The 17,257-nt window shown below is 36.7% G+C and overlaps 1 protein-coding gene across 4 annotated transcripts in view; it reads right to left on the reverse strand.

Annotated features, from left to right (window-relative positions):
• Positions 1 to 17,257, reverse strand: part of LOC135689766 (uncharacterized) — a 64,274-nt gene that overhangs the window by 13,279 nt on the left and 33,738 nt on the right. For 3 of the 4 annotated variants that reach the window (XM_065207123.2, XM_065207107.2, XM_065207115.2), the window contains 4 exons: positions 4,997 to 5,326; positions 3,019 to 3,073; positions 1,569 to 1,814; positions 974 to 1,034 (listed from right to left, as the gene is read on the reverse strand). In XM_065207123.2, the coding sequence (XP_065063195.2) occupies positions 974 to 1,034; positions 1,569 to 1,814; positions 3,019 to 3,073; positions 4,997 to 5,326 (692 nt within the window). Of the gene's footprint in view, positions 1 to 973; positions 1,035 to 1,568; positions 1,815 to 3,018; positions 3,074 to 4,996; positions 5,327 to 5,515; positions 15,435 to 17,257 lie in introns of those variants that run through there. The other variant, XM_065207130.2, reaches the window with a different exon arrangement.

A 17,257-nucleotide genomic window follows, 5' to 3' on the forward strand; every position in this document is an offset into this window, starting at 1 on the left:
GAATAATTCCTGAGCCAAGACATACATAATTTTACCAATCATTGTATATTACTGCGTATGTACATGTTAGATTTTCAAAGCAAGCAGTGTAGCGAAATTTCATGAGCGAGGATTATAAAGCAGAATTTTAAATTAAATTTTTCGTTGGATCCACAAGCCAAGCAAATAGTAGATCTAAGCAATTAAACAGCTGGTTAAACTCGAAGAATATCGTTTCTCCAAGGCAGTTTCATTCTTCCATAAGAAACTATCACAACCAAGCTATGTCACATAACAATATAAATTAAGATGGATAAATTTTAATTTGGTTTCTAATCAAAAAAACTTGGCATACTAAACAGTCTTTTACATCTATAGCATTCACATAGCCATCGCCAACATGTCATTGATCTCAATACTTTTTCCGTAAAAATTACATGTAGGCACAGCCTTTCTAACGAGCTTCACAGCCCATTAAACTCCAAAGAAATGACTTAATATATTCCAGCATGTTTCTGATCTACTTTTCAGTAATATTTAACTCGCAAATCCTAACAGCGTTTATATAACTTTCCACTCAGCGAAAGTTATAAACTTGTCAGTTGCTGTTATTAGTTTTTTTCCACGCTTCAACGGATGTGCATCGATAATTTACTTGCAAGAGTTGTTCCGCTTGGGTGGATGCATTATTGATCAAGTTAATGGACAGTTATCAAGCAACAAGACGCTGGAGGAAGCTCTAGCGAGGAAATACAATGCTCCTTACAAAGAGTAGCCTCTGATAAAGAAAAGGCAGTCGGAGAAATTGATAACTTTTTAGTTTGAAAATTATGACCTGTGCAATAAAACGTGCACGGATGAAATCATTTAATCATCCAAAAAACATTGTGGATTTATTATTTCTTGTTGAATATAATGAAAGTAAATCGAAGGATTAATGCATCAAATGAAGAGAAAGAAGCCAGCATGAAAATGCAAATACATAAACAGCCACCTGCACTCCCAAGGTTTGCTGCAAAATCCATGATCTGGATCACAGCCTGTCTTGCAGACAGCTACGAGAAAAACAAGCGATGGGGTACTTAATCATGGAAACCACAAATAAATAATAAAGCAATGAATTGTGGCTAATTTTAGACGTAGTCCATTTAGATTGATCATATTTATTCAGCATGATATAATACACGAAATTAGATTTTCTTTGGAAAATAACGACTTGAGTCATATTTTGTGGTCTTGGTGTGAAGCTTGACTCAGCTTTGCAATTAATTATGTGAGCAATGACAAGAATACCTAGGTCATCTGTTGGATATTTCATAGACAAGAATAATAGATTTTTATACCAACACTATGATAAGACAGAAAGTTGTTTAGACTTGAACACTCTCTTCACGTCTAAAGTTAATACAGTATTGATAAAGTTCTTTTTATCTTCAAGAAGCAAATGTACACAACCCTTAAGGGATGTTTGAACACAAAACTCGAAGAATTATAAAACATTAGTCACAATTAATTTAATTTAATATTAATTATCATACTTTTAGTTAGTTCCTCTGATTGGAAAATTTTATGACAATATTTTCACTTACGAATATTGCAATATGGTCCACTCCATCCTGGCAAACAAATTCTGTTTCCATTTCTGTCGCATGTGTTGTGTCCATACTTATCACTTCTTGGTTTGCAATAAACAGTGCATGACATACCATAATAATGCTCATCGCATTTAAGTCTCAATTTGTAAACTAATGTGGCAGCAGGACCATTGTATGTATGAAGCTGCCAGGTGTTATTTGGGGTAAGAATACCAAACTTGCTCACTCTGTCAATTAGATCTAAATCAACATAGAACAAAATTTAGCTGCAAGCTTTAAATAACTTAATTTTTCATTCACAAAAATGATAACATGCAAAAATGAGACTAAGAGATAGAAAAATATCTTTTAACAAAAATGATGACAAGGAAAAACTTATATGAAAAATGAACATATGTATAAACAATAAAAAAATATTGATAACATTAAAAAATAAGAGATAAAAAATTGATATTTTTGACCACTGACATTCTGCACCAAATAATGAATAATTAAAAAGAAAAAGTATCCACTTTCCATCATTCATATCAACCATTGATTGCAAAAAGTAGAAATTGTTTGAAAACTATGCTCATTTAGATCTTGTGAAAAACCTGCCACTAACAGCAGGTAGTTTGGTGATGTGAAATTGTGTGCATGGTGAAAATGAATCAGTTGCCATTAGCATGCTTAATCAAAATCCTTAATCCAGCATGAGAAAAATTTTGTTGTCAGGGTAAGTATATTGATGCTTAGGAGGTCAATATTGAGGATGATGCTGACATCATCTCTGACATCATATTTTGTGCATAAGATGAATTTAATTAATTATAAGTAAAACCTCAAAAAGCCTGACTCATTTATAAGAAAAACATTTCATATCATTGTGATTCTAAACAAAATTCCCACAAGTAAATTTCATAGACATGGACATATAAACATAACTGAAAAATAACAAAATAATTGATTATTCTAAACACAAAAAGTTTGATATAAGTTCACTTAAAGTGTTATGAAACATTTTGAAGCCAACAGGGCATTATCCTCAAATACAGGCATCAAGGTATTTTGAATCATGCATCATGGTAAGTTCTTAGAATAACATTTGGTGTTTTCCTAGTAGGGGTAGCAGCATAGAGGATCAAGAGTCTTCCTCTTGTTGGGGGTAAAGAGGCTCTAGACAAGTTAGCAAGCTTCTATGCTAGTTTTTTCACCATTATACTTAATGCCACAACATTGAGCACGTCTGTTAATGCTTCCATGTCATTAAAATTGGATCAAGCGATGCATTTGCTTTTTGAAACCATACGAAAAGAAATTACATAACATATACAGCAAGTGAACAAAAACAAACAACTTAAAATTTAAAAACTGAAAATGCACAATAATAAGCAAATTTCTAGTGACAAATTCCATATGCAAACCTATGTAAGCTCAAATCAGACAAAATTTACATTTCACTCACCAAATTTCCCACCTTCATCTTTATCAAGGATATCAATTATTAAAACAAATGTCATCTGAAATAAATATCAAAAGATTCATCTTCAGGTCTTGTTTTAAAGTAGTATTGAAGATAAATGCAATCATTCATGGTACTGGAAAACTGACTGACATACAATCTGAAAAAAGCTTCAGTTTTAATTTTGAGAAAAAAACACAGAAGGCATTTCAAAGGAAATGAAGTCTGGTTGTCTAAACATATAATAAATCCACAGAGCTCAATCAAACACAATTAAACAATGTTACAGGAGACTGACGATCTTTGTATATTCAAATTTTTGCGTGTCATTGGTAATGTCTCAAATCCCTTTTTCAAAACAAAACGATGTTCTGTTTTTATAGTTCCAGAAACCTAGTTTCAGACCAATCAAAGGGAGCATGATCAAAACAATAACTCTTCATCGAACCTGGGAAAAGTCATTTGTCTAAAAAACAAGAGGTTCAAGAGGTTTAAAGTGTTTTGATATCATAGCAATTACTATGCTCGCAAAAGAATATGAAATATCACAGCTTATCGTAGTATCATGTTTTGTAGCCAAGTCTAAGATGAGTAGTTTCGAAATCTCTTTGTTTGTTAGAGAAAAGCACGGCTTTAAAACATCGTGCACTAGCACCGAGTGCCCTATATGGCTAAATAAATTCAAGTAGCTTTCTGCATTCCCAAAGAAAAGAAGTTTATTACTGGGACTGCAACTTCCCTTACGGATTTGTAATTTCTACTACAAATTGACAAATTTTGGCGCCAAATCATTCAAGCCGAAATTTCGTGGCCACGTGCACCGGATTGACTACACAACACCTCGAAAGAACAGACGAACAACAAACGATTATCCGGGAATAATTATTCTTTTGAGCTACACGGCCTAGAAAGTTTATTGAGCAATCCCGATGATTGTCTTTAGTGTTTGAGAATGAAAAGGGGGCGTGAGAGAACACACTCTAGCAAACTTTGACATGGAGGCAGGTGCGAGTTGAATAGGTTCCCATGGAGTGGTCAGGATGATCTGTGCTTGGCGATATTGTTATTTAAATCCCTAGTCTCGTTAATTCAACTCGGCGCGAGCGTCATGACACATTTCAAAAGCACACACGTGGCTCAGTAATATTCATTTGATTCCTGGGTACACAAGAAAACTGTGAGTTTGCAGGTCTTCTCACTCAAACTCTCGGCAATATTTATTTTAACGAGAGGCCTCCAAAGTATCGCGCAAACCATGTCCTCATTGGCTGGTGCTTAGCAGCTGTATTTTGATTTTAGGAGAACCTAAAAATTGCAACTCAGCTCTTGTAGAGGCTCCCTGTAAGACCATTTTTCCTTGTCAACATTCCTGGCCCCCGGTGTTGTTTTGAGCATTTACAAATTGGTTCAGTAGGAGAAATATCGAAGAAAGCTACACGAGGTTAATTTTAGATTACATTGGAGTTGCGGCGAAAGCCCCCAAATGTAGCAAATCAAAATAACACAAAAACTTGAAGAAATCACTTGTAGCTGTAATTTCGGGGGGAAGGAAAGTTTTATCCCAACTTTCTAAATTAAGGAAGTTTACCACATGACAAAAATAATCTTTAATGTCACAAACAAATTGATTTCTAAGAGGTGATTTCCGTGGAGAAGGAAACCACTGCTTGAAAAAGACCAACAGGCAACACGCTTCGTATCTGAAGTCAAATTAACTTGGGGCGAAGAATATTTCTTGATTTCGCAAAATATAATTAGCTAAAGAAGCCTGCCCTATACGATAGTGAGTCTGGGATCGCGCTGACCACACGGAATCATAACAAACCCTGGTCTTCTATACATAATTCATCAAAGCTTGCAAGGTGTCTTTTTCAAGAAATAAAGTAGTACACACATCAATGCAAAAAGTCTTCGTAAAAATAACCTGCGTATATCCAGGGAAGGTTAACACTAAATAAAATAAAACTTATATTTGACTTACCGTCCACGAAAATGTAAATGGCAACACGACTGGATTATTGAATTTCCTGCCATCTTTCATAGTTTTGTTTTTTGCCAAGGGAATCGTAAACGAATTCTCCCCAAGAACAGGAGTGGACATGCTGCCAAATCTACACGGTCCTGTTGTACTTTGAGTAGCACCGTACTGTTTGACGCAGAGATTCAAGTACGTATCGCATGGGTCAAGGCATCTTTGGCTGCCAAACCTGAGTGTATGGCTCCCATCACAACAAGAACCGTTTCTTAACTCTCCAGCAACATTCTTAATTTCCACAAGTTGCAATTCGAAGGCTCCAGTACCAATAACATCCTGAAGGATAACAATTGGAAATTAATGCCCCCAAAACATATGAGAACAATAAACATAATACCCCCAAAATGACAACAATTGGCTTAAAATATCAAACAGACGCCATGGTTTGAAACAAAGTTCATGTAAGGTACGTATTAACTCCCTTGCAATAATGATGATCTTTGTAGTATCGTGTACAAAACGAACCTTTGTATGAAGAGCCAAGACTGCAACTACAAATACGAATATCGCAACCCTAGAACTGCACATAGTTTGATTATCTCCTTACGAGAACGGCCTGAAGCAGCACCCCGATTAGGTCTACCTGTCCACGAGACATGAAATCTGAATAAAATATAACGAACGATGCGATGATGTTTCTAAACCTCATGTGATAAATAAGCCAGGATGCGCGTCTTGCTCGATTCAAATACTCCGCGATCTGCCGGGCTACCGAAATCTAAATCCCTTGGGGCGGTGTAGCACAGTCGGACGCATGCGCATATTCAACAACTTGCTGCTCGAGAAACCATTTACACTTAGTTCAATACAAATTATCGACTAAAACAACAAGAAATTACAGAGTATTTTTATTTATGCCAGATCTTATTTATCTTTAAGTCAAGATAGTACATGCTGTGATGAACAAAGGAATTTACGGGCAGATGGCCGGGCCGCAATCTTATTTCGTTTGTAAATTGTCTCCTAGGGTCCAGCCGCCTGACCGGGGACTTTAGTAAGGGGGTAAGCACACAGAAAAATAAAATCTACTTTTTATTAGCATAATCATCGCACAATTCTCAAATTAATTGCTTTTTGGGCGAAAGATTGTGAACATTGCGCAACCAAAAGGGCAATGTTATCCTCAGTGCCCCTTTTGATGGGAAACTTATAAAAGAATGGTCCGCAGACGGCAACCACAATCTTGACGTAATTCGATTGAGGAAAGAACTATTAATGGCAAAAAGAATGCTCAACTGAATAAAGATAACTGATATTGGGTTATTCAAATTCTGTCACAGGGGGACCTGTCAGCCACGTCCCAGCACGCGACCAAAAACCTTCGGCACGCGTGCAGTCAACATTAGCAGTCTTGGCTTGTTTAAAAGAAGGAATGCAACTGATATCCCGTGAAACAATCTCGACATCTATTAGATAGAAATTTGTTCCGCTCCTGAACAAATTATCAAAGTGCCAGATCTTATTTATCTGATTTTCTTTCCTACTAGATCAGGAGGGAATTGTATATAAATTATCAACCCGTACCAGGCTAGTGAAATTTAGATCGAAAGGCAATTATAAGCTTAGTAATAACTCAGTAGATAGGCTAAACATCGCAAGTAAAGTGTGGGAAAATCAGGAAGCTATCCGTAAAATTGGTTGGAGTCGGCAGCGGCTGTTATCTTATGCAGTCGGATTACTGTGAGAACGAATATCTGGACGCGGCGTTCAAGAGATGTGTGTATAAGTTTGGTGAATTTGAGGTTGTCAGTGGCTGACACGGTTTCCTGCCAGGGACAGGGTGCGATTTATTACAAACACAATGATATCCCACCAAAATTGAAAAAGGTAGGAAATAACGATAAATAACAAACTCCACTAAATTTCTTAGATAATTAGGTTCGCACTTTGAAATACCCTTGACAATTCTTCCTGTCGCCTCCCACTTCCAAGCTGTTAAAACAATCACCCCCATTTTAGAAACGATAAAAACTAAATTTCAATAGACAAAAAACTTTTTAAGGACGCTTTCCGTTAAAGTCACAGAAAGACTAAAAAAGATCAAGAAAATTCTAAAATCTTATACAAAGAATGCAAACGGTCTTACAAAGGTTTCATCTTCATTATAAGGCTGACTAATTCGGGCTTGTGCCATCAATTTTCCGTTTCAAAGATTACCCTGTTATTAAACTACGACTAATATTTAACGGTTAGTGATAAAATTGTTCTACTGATATTTGCTAGCACCAAATATAATAATGAAATTGCTACGGATTAGCTCTGTTCATAAAAGCAATCATTTTGACCAATTCACAGGCCACGAGAACAAATACTACTATATGCTTAAAAGTACACACAAAAACCTTTTTTATTGATTTCGTAGACATGTAAAAAAAACAACGAAGTACAGCATATTAATCCACCTGAGCTTAACAGGGCTGATTTGAAAGCAAGGTGCATGAGTACAAATCCGTTTTGATATCAAAGCCTTGCTTAGTTTATGTATAATTAACCTTTTGTTTTGGTTCGAAAAGACTTTTCTTCTCGGACAAAAACGCGATAATACAACTGTTTTCAACTTGCACTGGACAATAATCTTTTCAAGGTATTATTAACTGCCTCGTGGAGTTTTGTCAGACACATTGAGGAAAATTATCTGTTTATTCTGAGCTCAGGTGCTTTAAGAATATACGGAAGATGCGTTCACAGAATAATTGTAATAATAGAATAAGCGATACAGTGACAGTGCGCAGGGATCTTGACTCTAGAGTAACCCTCATGACGTCACAAACAACTACTTGTGGTTTACATGTAAAGACTTTTCGGTAAAAAGTTTGACAAGACTTTTATTGAAAGAATGATAGAAAACACAGTAAAGTAGCAGAAATGAGTACTGAAAGTGATGATGTTTTCTTTCCAGAAGAGGGTGTCATAGTACATCACCATCGGATATCAACCAAAACATTGCTATAATCATTAGAGTACTCATTTATGGCGAGTCACATTGTTGAAATATATGCTAGTTATCAATAGAGGGTGTGTTGTAGCATTTTTTTGTTTGTTAACACTCTCAGTCTACATGAATATTTAAGAAAACATTAAATTTGCATTAGGGGCAATTAGAGATGGAGATCAATTCAATTTTTGCAATTAATGTCTTAACATAAGCGAAATACCACCTTAAACACCTGGACTATCAATATGTTGTTTTATACCCCCACCACACCTCGTCGCCGAATGAAGGGCCCCTAATGATTTTGGCAAATGAATGACCCCTAATGAATCCATTTATGAATATAGATCCAACCTAAGATATTTCAATAGGGGACTTTTTCATCAACATTAAATAGTAGTCAAGTTAAGAATCCAAATAAATGGACTCTTGAGCCAAAACAAGCAAAGAAGTTGATTTTTTCACGGACTGGGGATGATTCTCCCATTGTCACGAAAAAAGTGCCCGCAAGTTTCTTACGAGATGCAGTGTCCAGAAAAATAATTTTGATAAGGAAACTCTCCTCCTGAAATATTTTTATGGTGAAAACTGACAAACATAAAAAAGTTAGCATTGTCTAGTTGCCTTATAGGATAATGTAACAACCAGCTACCCGTAAAAAGTACGTGTGAAAATTTGAAGGGAGCTATTAAAGGTTCAAGAATTTTGAACAACAATTATAGTTATGTAAATTCCTTGGAAAATATCCTGAAGAAATATTTCTAGGTAATTGAGTAGGCAAAGCCAGGTTACAAATTTTAGGAAACGTTTGTTTCAAAGGCTGTGATTTCATTCGCAAATATTGTACATAAGGTGTTTTAATAGTCAGGTGCTAATGTATCACGTGCACAAATTTATATTTGATAATGATTTCGCGCTTGAGAATCAATGAAGGTGAAGGATCCCCCCTTTCAAACAAACGCGGGCCGCTAAGCGTTCCTCAATGGCACAAATACGGATGATAAAGCTGTATTAACGATGTTATCGTGTGGCAGGCAGGTGTACTCACAATCCACAGTCATACGACATTAATCATTAGACAATAAGGTCAATACGATCAAAAATTCCATAGAAGTAAAATTGTAGCGAGTTAATTCATTTATTTTGATTGGGCAAACGTGATGCCAGCTGTATTACGGTCTAAGATGGAATCCCATCTTTTCACGGCAATGCCGCAAATAAGCCATTGAGAAGTAGACTTGAGAGCTCGTATTGTACTTGTTCAAACAGCGTTGAAACACGAAGACTTCTCAAACCACAGATGTCGTACAGAATATGCGCTCGAATAGGGATATTAATCCATGTGTAAAATGGTCCACGTGTGCCAGGCCTCAAGGCAATGTAGCGCGTCCTATGTCAACTTCCAAACCAATTTAAGATATTCCACAGAGTTTTAAGTTAATGAATGCCTTTAGAAATGGCTACATAAGATTTGGAAACCCAAAGGCTGCACGAAACCTTTTGCTTTTATCGTACAAAGGTTTTTCAGGGCTGTTAGAAGAGGTTTCAAAACCTTTGATATACATTTCTTGACTGGAGCTTTAGTCCATAATAAGTTGTAGATTAGTTTACGTACGACATTTGTTCAAAAATGTTTTTCTTATCGATTCCGCATGTTGGAATATTTTGATACTGGAAACACCGAAGACTATAGCAGGAATAAGAAGACGAAAGCACTGTCTGATTTAAAAAGATAAAAACGAATTTTAATGTGGCAAATAGATGTATCAAATCTAGTCGGCCTACTTAAGTTATGAAAATTTTAGAGATGGAAACCTCAAAGCAAAGACAGGGTACATTATCTTAAGGAACAAGACAGGGTCCACTCAAAATGCATGCTTTATCCTACAACTAAAAATTCATGTTTTATGGAAACTATTGGGCACTATGAAGGCTTCGAAAAGGGCCAGACTGTAGTTGAATTCTTAGTCCTTTCACTGTATTGAAATCAGAAATAGTAACGTGAAAACTTTGATTGTGATACACTGAGTAGAGAAGAGCAAATTCCTCAAAACCCGACAATAAGTGTATAAGCTATACTACAAAACAAACCTAAAATCTTTGCAAACAAATCTCTTTGCACGAAGCTTTGAATGCAATGCAGTGTCTGAAGAGTTTTGAAAGCAACTACAAAAACTGTGGAGGACCTTCATTGTGAAAGATTCTAAAACCCAATGGGGCTTGTGGGGATAAACGAGAAAACCCTCAAAAACCCAAATCTATTGTTTAGAATTTCATGACTAATTCCAAGCATAAATTATTAAAGCTGAAGCATCGAAAAAAGGTTAAAAGCTAAAATAGACATAAGGAAATAAAGACAACCACACCCCCTTTAGACCAAATTCAAAACCAGCCCTCAGAAGCACGTTAACGGTTACTTGTTCAAGCTGCGCCACCACAGCGGCAAAACTACTTCATACAGCCATGGATAGTGTAATGCTAGGTTGGATTTGTCAAAAATAAAAGCTCTGAAAACAACGAGAAAGATACCTATGCCGAGAGGAAAAGTGGTGCATTCAAATAGAAACAGAACATCTTTATACACATTAGGTCTATACCCCGAGTGGTATTTTCAAACCTTTGAAATAAAGGACATTTTGAAAAAAATGTTCATTGGGGGTCTGAAAAAAATAGATATAAATTCTTGGAATTGGAGGAAGAGGGACTGCGGCTAAAGTGATGGAAAATATTTCACTAATAAAACGTAGTTGACATGCTGACTGCATTTCATAATAACAACATATGCATGACAAAATATTTATCAAGATATGACGTCATGATCGTGATAGCATATTAAAACACTCAAAATTAAACCCTCGTTATACTGACGATTGAAGAAAAACGTGTGGTTTCCTCGAGGCCTGATAATGAAGAAATTCATATGGCAGAGGCCTCAGGCCAGCCACATTTGCTTCCTTGCTAACCATAACCTTATGAGGCTGCATCTTATTACCTTTTTAAGGTGCATGGAACGGACATTTAATGGACATTACTGATTAGAGTTATCTGTCTTCAGATGCTTCGCGTCATGAAACGCCTGGCTACTGGTTTATTTTGACAATCAACTAATTACGTGAAGTTAAAGTCTAATTAACTTTTTTCTCACCAGCAAAACAGTTTACACATTTAGGAAATGCGTTGTTCGATGAACATTAGCTGTTAAGCAAGAAAACTGTGACAAAAAGTGACAATTCCTGATTTGCAGAAGAGGGTAATGTATTTGTAATTTTATGCACACCATGTTCACCAATAGGCCAGTTGAAAACTTTGAAATGTGCATTTGTACATTTTGAAGTCAGGGCGATTGTGTTTTTTCGGTTAAGTGTAAAATCAGACCTGTATCACCAGCTGTTTGTTCACGTGCAGTTGTTTTTCTGCGGGTATCGGGTACTTGGCTGCGAAAAACTTGGCCTAACCTGCTTCTTAATAATCACTTCGCAGGTGTATTCAGACTGAGATGGTTACACCAGATTTAAAGACGTGTCTTAAAAAGGATTTAACACAGAAAAGGCATTGCACGAACTAGCGAGTAAAAATACTAGAGACGTCCCTGATTTCTTTATAAGTATTTCTCTCGAAGCAAAGCATAAAGCTACTGCTAGCAAGTAGATGATTATAAATTATGTAACTTAATCTGAAAAGGTTTTGAATGTGAACGAAACGCATGCGTGGAAAGCAAAATAAACGTGAAAGCAAGAGATTCTCTTGTTGTCTTTGTTAAAGTGAACACGATCAACTTCCATGTAATAGCAAACCTATCGTGTCATAGCTGATACATGGGAGGTTCAGGTGACGAGGAAACTTCAATTGCCTTATCGAATGTTAGCATCCATCATGATGTAATAGCTAATAAAAGGCATTTTTACTTTGGGGTGTCTTTATATCCTACCAGAATCTTACGTATGGCCACATAGAAAAATTTTCCGAAACAACTAACGAAGAATTTGGTTTGCTGTTCCATTTATTCAACATATTTGTTGGAATCGATTAGATCTTGTGTTAAACAAGAATAAAGCCAAGAAACAATTTTAAATATAGACAAAACTGATAGGACCAATTGGCATTCTGTAGTATTGTAAAGAAACAGCCAAAAATGCCCATTCGTTGCCTTGATCAGCCAACAGGGGAGGACTTGTGTTTTGTGACGATGGCTATCTTTGAGTGCTCCACAGCTCGGCTAGTAAACATTATTCTGTTTAAGACTACCAAAAATTGAAAGAATATCTGAGTTCTGGTCGGATATCGTTGAAAACCCCATTTAGAAAATATTTAAACGTAAATAAAACTTTACTTAGATTGTTAAAACTACTGCTATCTCTTCCGCGGTCTGTTACGCTGTAATACCAGCGGGAAGATAAAGATAGGATACCAAATCTACAAATTTCTTAAATATGTGGCAAAGATATGGCTCTGGACTTTTTTAGTAGAAGAAATGTTGCATTGTAGAAGCGTCAATGTTTTCCACAGTTAAAGAGGGACAGTAAACCTTAAGGTGAAAAAACATCTATACTTGACCCCCTCGGAAAATGAGAATGCCCCCTAATCATAGAAAAACAGTGGACCTCAAACGTAGTCTTCCATAATCCAATTGATAACACGTTGATCTTGCGTGCTGCAGTTGATTAAACGGCCCGAAGAATCAGCGAAAAAGACAGGGAGCGTTACGCCTACTTTGCGATATGTAAGCGGATTTCAATCCGCAATTCGCAGCGTGACGCATAACACAAAGCGGGTAAAAACGACGTTTTCAAACCTCATGTAAGAAAATTCCCAATATGGGCGAAGAACAGGCCGCTTTCTGACGGGCAAGAAGTGAATTTGGTTTCTGGACAAAAGATCGAGAAATATATTTGTTTCTTCTAAAAGCTCTTTCCACTCAAGCGAGGCAAACCGTGCAGCGGCATTGCGTGTTGCGCTTGCCGGCACTTTGTTTAAACCGTACCCGTACCGACACGTTAAAGGGGAACAAAAGATACAGAAATGTTCACCACAATGAGGAGAAAAAGCACTGAACGCACGAAGAAATCCAAAAAATGAAACAAGAAAACGCCTTAATATCCAACCCAGTAGAAATGATCAATACGAAGAAGATAAAAGAAGTATGAGAGTACATTACAAACTTCCTGCCAAATCTTTAATTCCACATTTCACACTGGCACATAGAGATTTTCAAACTAAACTCAAAAGAAGCCTAGTATCTGAACGCGATTGGAAGGCGATGGTCAGCAACAAGCACAACAATTATTAAGAAATAGAATGCAACTAGAATCCAGAAAAGAACACAGGATAATTTATAGTCTGGAAGTTTCCAAAAATATAATTCTTCCCATGTGCACCCTTTTGTCCTGATATTCAGTTTTGGGGTTAAAAGCTAAAGCAGAACGAGGTCAACAAACAACTTCATGCTCCTAGCTCAAATTTGATTAACTGTTATTAGGCGTGCGTACTCCTAACAGGTGGCAAATGACTGATTTCCAGGTCATATGATTGTTAGAGCACCCTGTGACGCGCCAAAAACCGTTATCTGGTATTTCCAATGTTCAAAACGTGTCTTCTGGGTCGCTTGGCAGGATTCCCCCAGAATTCACATTTGAGGTACAGTGGAGGGGGGGGGGGGGGGTGAGAAATATATTATTTGAAAATACATATCAATAAAAACAGTGAAACTTCAAGGTAATACGGACAAATGGAAGCAAATCAATGTGTAGGCCTAAATAAAATTAATTGTAAAGAACAATGTTATGTCCATATGGGGATAACGTTGGCCCATAGAAAATTGGGATAAATCAGTATCGTTCTGTCTCTACCTCTGAAGAAGTCTTACCAAGAAACGAGGCTGCTTTGCCCATTGTCGATAACTTTTTAACGTCGTGCATATGCATAGCTTTCATTAAGAAAATCAATGCTCCCTCACTACTCAAAATGCTTAAAAGATTTGTAGCAACATGTTACTGAAAAGAAGATCTGTTTATCAAACAAGTTCAGAAATATAATGGTAGCAAGGTGAAAGTAAATGCCAACACCCCTTGCGCCATTTTCTGTCTCAATAATGATGATATGTCTATAGTGTTCGAAAATTTTAATTGTTGCCCACTTCCCAAAAAACTGATCCCAAGATGTCTCTAGATGTTCGTGAACAAACATGATTTCATTAGAAAGTGGTCTTGGTCTTGCGCGTATGCTTGAATACTTAATCTGCTGGCTGTTCAGAATCCAGACAGTTGCATTACTCTAACGGTTAACAACCAAAGGCAAAGAAATAAAAATAAGAAACAAGACATAACAGGACACAATTGGTAGCTTAATGACTGCGTGAAATAGCTCAATATGTTCATGATGCTCTGTTGTAACATTAATGTCACTGAACATGATGTCATGATGACAATTAGCCATTGACCCCGTGATTACGATGCCCAGAACTGTCAGTCACGGAGGATGATACTAATAACGACTAGTTCCCATTATAGGCATAGTTTCAAATTTTTAACATAACCTTACATTATTGATGCAGGCACTACACCAGGGTTTTTAATGAAAGGCCTGATTCGACAATGCAGTTTACACGAAAATGTTTACTGCAATTGCTCATAAATTAGGGTTTGGTCAAATAGAAAGATGAGATTAAAAAATACCCTTTGATAAACAAAACGAGATAAACAAGCTAGAAACCAGCTAGAAATACTTTATTATTAATCAGTTCAGCAGGCTTCATATTTCAAAGACAATCTTGTATCTTTGTTATCTTTAGGGAGAAATGCTCGATGTAAGATGGCAGACATTCAGTCTGCATCACTTTGCGATATGATGCTAATTCTTTGATATAAACTATTTAAAGTCCAAACAATGCTTGATGGTGCAATGTTTATTTTAAGACTCAAACAAGAGACACCAGTTATCCGAGATCAAAAAATTATGCCATCTCAGATTCTGTCACATGAATGAATAGAAGCAACTGGACATTTTTGCTGTTTACTGAAGATTGCGTTGTTTATGTGGACGAAACACTGAATAAGACTTTTGAAACTTCCCATGGTAATTAAAATTTATGACAAGAGAAAAATTCCCTTTACAAATTTATCGGCAAGTTTAGATGTATTTAGCTCCTAGAATATCAAATGAAGAAGAAGACTAAACACTCGCATGTGACTAACGAAAACATCAGTCAATATTTCTACGGATCTAAATGCTCACCCGTCAGGGGCGTCGCCAAAGGGGAGTACGGGGGGTGCGGTACCTCCCCCCCCAACAATTTGTTCGTCGGCACATTAAGGATTTTTTGCCGGGCAAAAGAATCTATTTTTGTACTCACCCTGGAACTTTTTAACACAATTGTAAGGTATTAACTTGTTGGTCAGTATATAAGTGTATGTATCTTTTGACCACACCCTCCAAAAATAAGACACGCCCTTTTTTGTAGGCATAAAGCACTTCTTTACCCCTTCAAACAAATTTTTTGGCTTCGCCCCTGTCACCCATAGATCTTTCTCGTCTGCCTTTTTCTTTAAAAGTAAACATAATGACGGTTTGGGAGGAATTTGACTATATCCTTTATTCAGCGAAAGAAAGTGCCTAGTACCGATTGTCATAAAGCACTCGGAGACATGTAGTTTTCAGGCTCCCTCAACAAACTTGTAATCTTTGCAACAACCTTTGCCCAATACACGTAAAATGACAAATACACGCCTCGTTTGTCTGAATGATGGATATAGAAGAAACTAAGAACAAAAATAAAAAATTTGGAGCAAAGGCCGCAGCTAAAATGTTTAAGCTTCTTAAGCCAACAGTTCCTATTAACCGACTTTCAGCCAAAGTCGAAACAGGCTTGACTAGCTAACACCAAATATTCGAAATCCAAAACAGATTGTCCCAGCATCCTATATAAAATATTGTATGTGGATGGATTATGTGGTTTTTCAGGAAACCACTCAACTGGTTTTCGGGTGGTTGCTGGAAATAAAGCCAGCTGTAACTTAAAAATCATGAAAAGAAATTGAAGCAAATGGAGACCCTGAGCATAGAGACATCAAGCGATACAAGCAGAGCACGACGGGAAGATAGCGTCGCCAATTTGTCTGTCCATTGGGTGAGTTTAAATCATAGCATTCATGATACAAAGCAGTGACATGCACAGGTATTTCATATGCAGGATGAAATTGCATGGTCACAAGGGCCAGTCTTCTTGCAAGATAATCCTTACTTCAGTGTGAATTTATCCGCCTCTTAATACAATCAGTGGTCAAAGAAGGGCAACCTTTCGATAACTGATATGTGAAACAGATGTATCAGCGATCTATTGACCTCAAAAATCGACAATTTCCAATGCAATAAATGTTGTATATAAAGATGGCTACAATTTATAGCTCTTCGGAAAAGGCTGTCACAGCTAGGAAATGCACTGGGAGAGCTTTACTCCGCAGTTTACCATACATAGGACGCAGAACAAGCAGTCAAAATATGTCATAATAATTTCATTAAGGGTTCCACGGCAACAATGACGAGAGCAACCAACAAATCGCTGTACATCATAAAGATTTTCCTATAAGTTGCATAGCGACAATGGTGTCAGGTTCTCTTGTGTTATCAGCTTATTCTGTTTTACGTCAATACAACACATAACTATCGAACGGGGTCGTAGGAAGCATCTCAGACCACACTTTGAGGGCACTTTTTTACTAGAAAGGCACTTGACAAATCACAGCTGAAAAAGTTAATTTTCAAAACTGGGATCATTCGAAGGAACATGCTTGACCAGGAAGGGCATTGTGCCTGCAATCTACTTAAAATAATTGTTTTAGGAAAATAGGGCACCTGCCTTCACTGCCCCCTGGTTCATGTCTCTGCTATCAAAGAAGGTTCCTGATAGCTCGAAACCTTTAATAACTCTGTGCTTTAGTTGTTATTGTTGCATTTGGATACAAAGCTAATGCAGTCAACGAAATCTTTGGACAAAAAGCCTACACAGTGACAGTATAAAGAGTTGTTGTTGGAAATTTTTAAAGTCGTGCAAGAAATGGCTTGGAGGAAGATCATAGCAAATTCATGGCCTTCAAACCTCGATCTTAAAATTACACAACTTTGAGAGATATATACTAGTAAAACAAAAGCTAATGAGCTTTAATTGCATTTTGAAATTTCCTTCCATTCCAAATCGAAAAGGGCCTAATTTGTTTATATCATGGTGAAAACTAGACCTGTTTTTTTCCATAGGCCTAAATGTATAAACCAAAGAATCAATA

This window comes from Rhopilema esculentum, chromosome 10 (genome assembly GCF_057945365.1).
Source record: "Rhopilema esculentum isolate cy_ngs chromosome 10, ASM5794536v1, whole genome shotgun sequence".
Lineage (NCBI taxonomy): Eukaryota > Metazoa > Cnidaria > Scyphozoa > Rhizostomeae > Rhizostomatidae > Rhopilema > Rhopilema esculentum.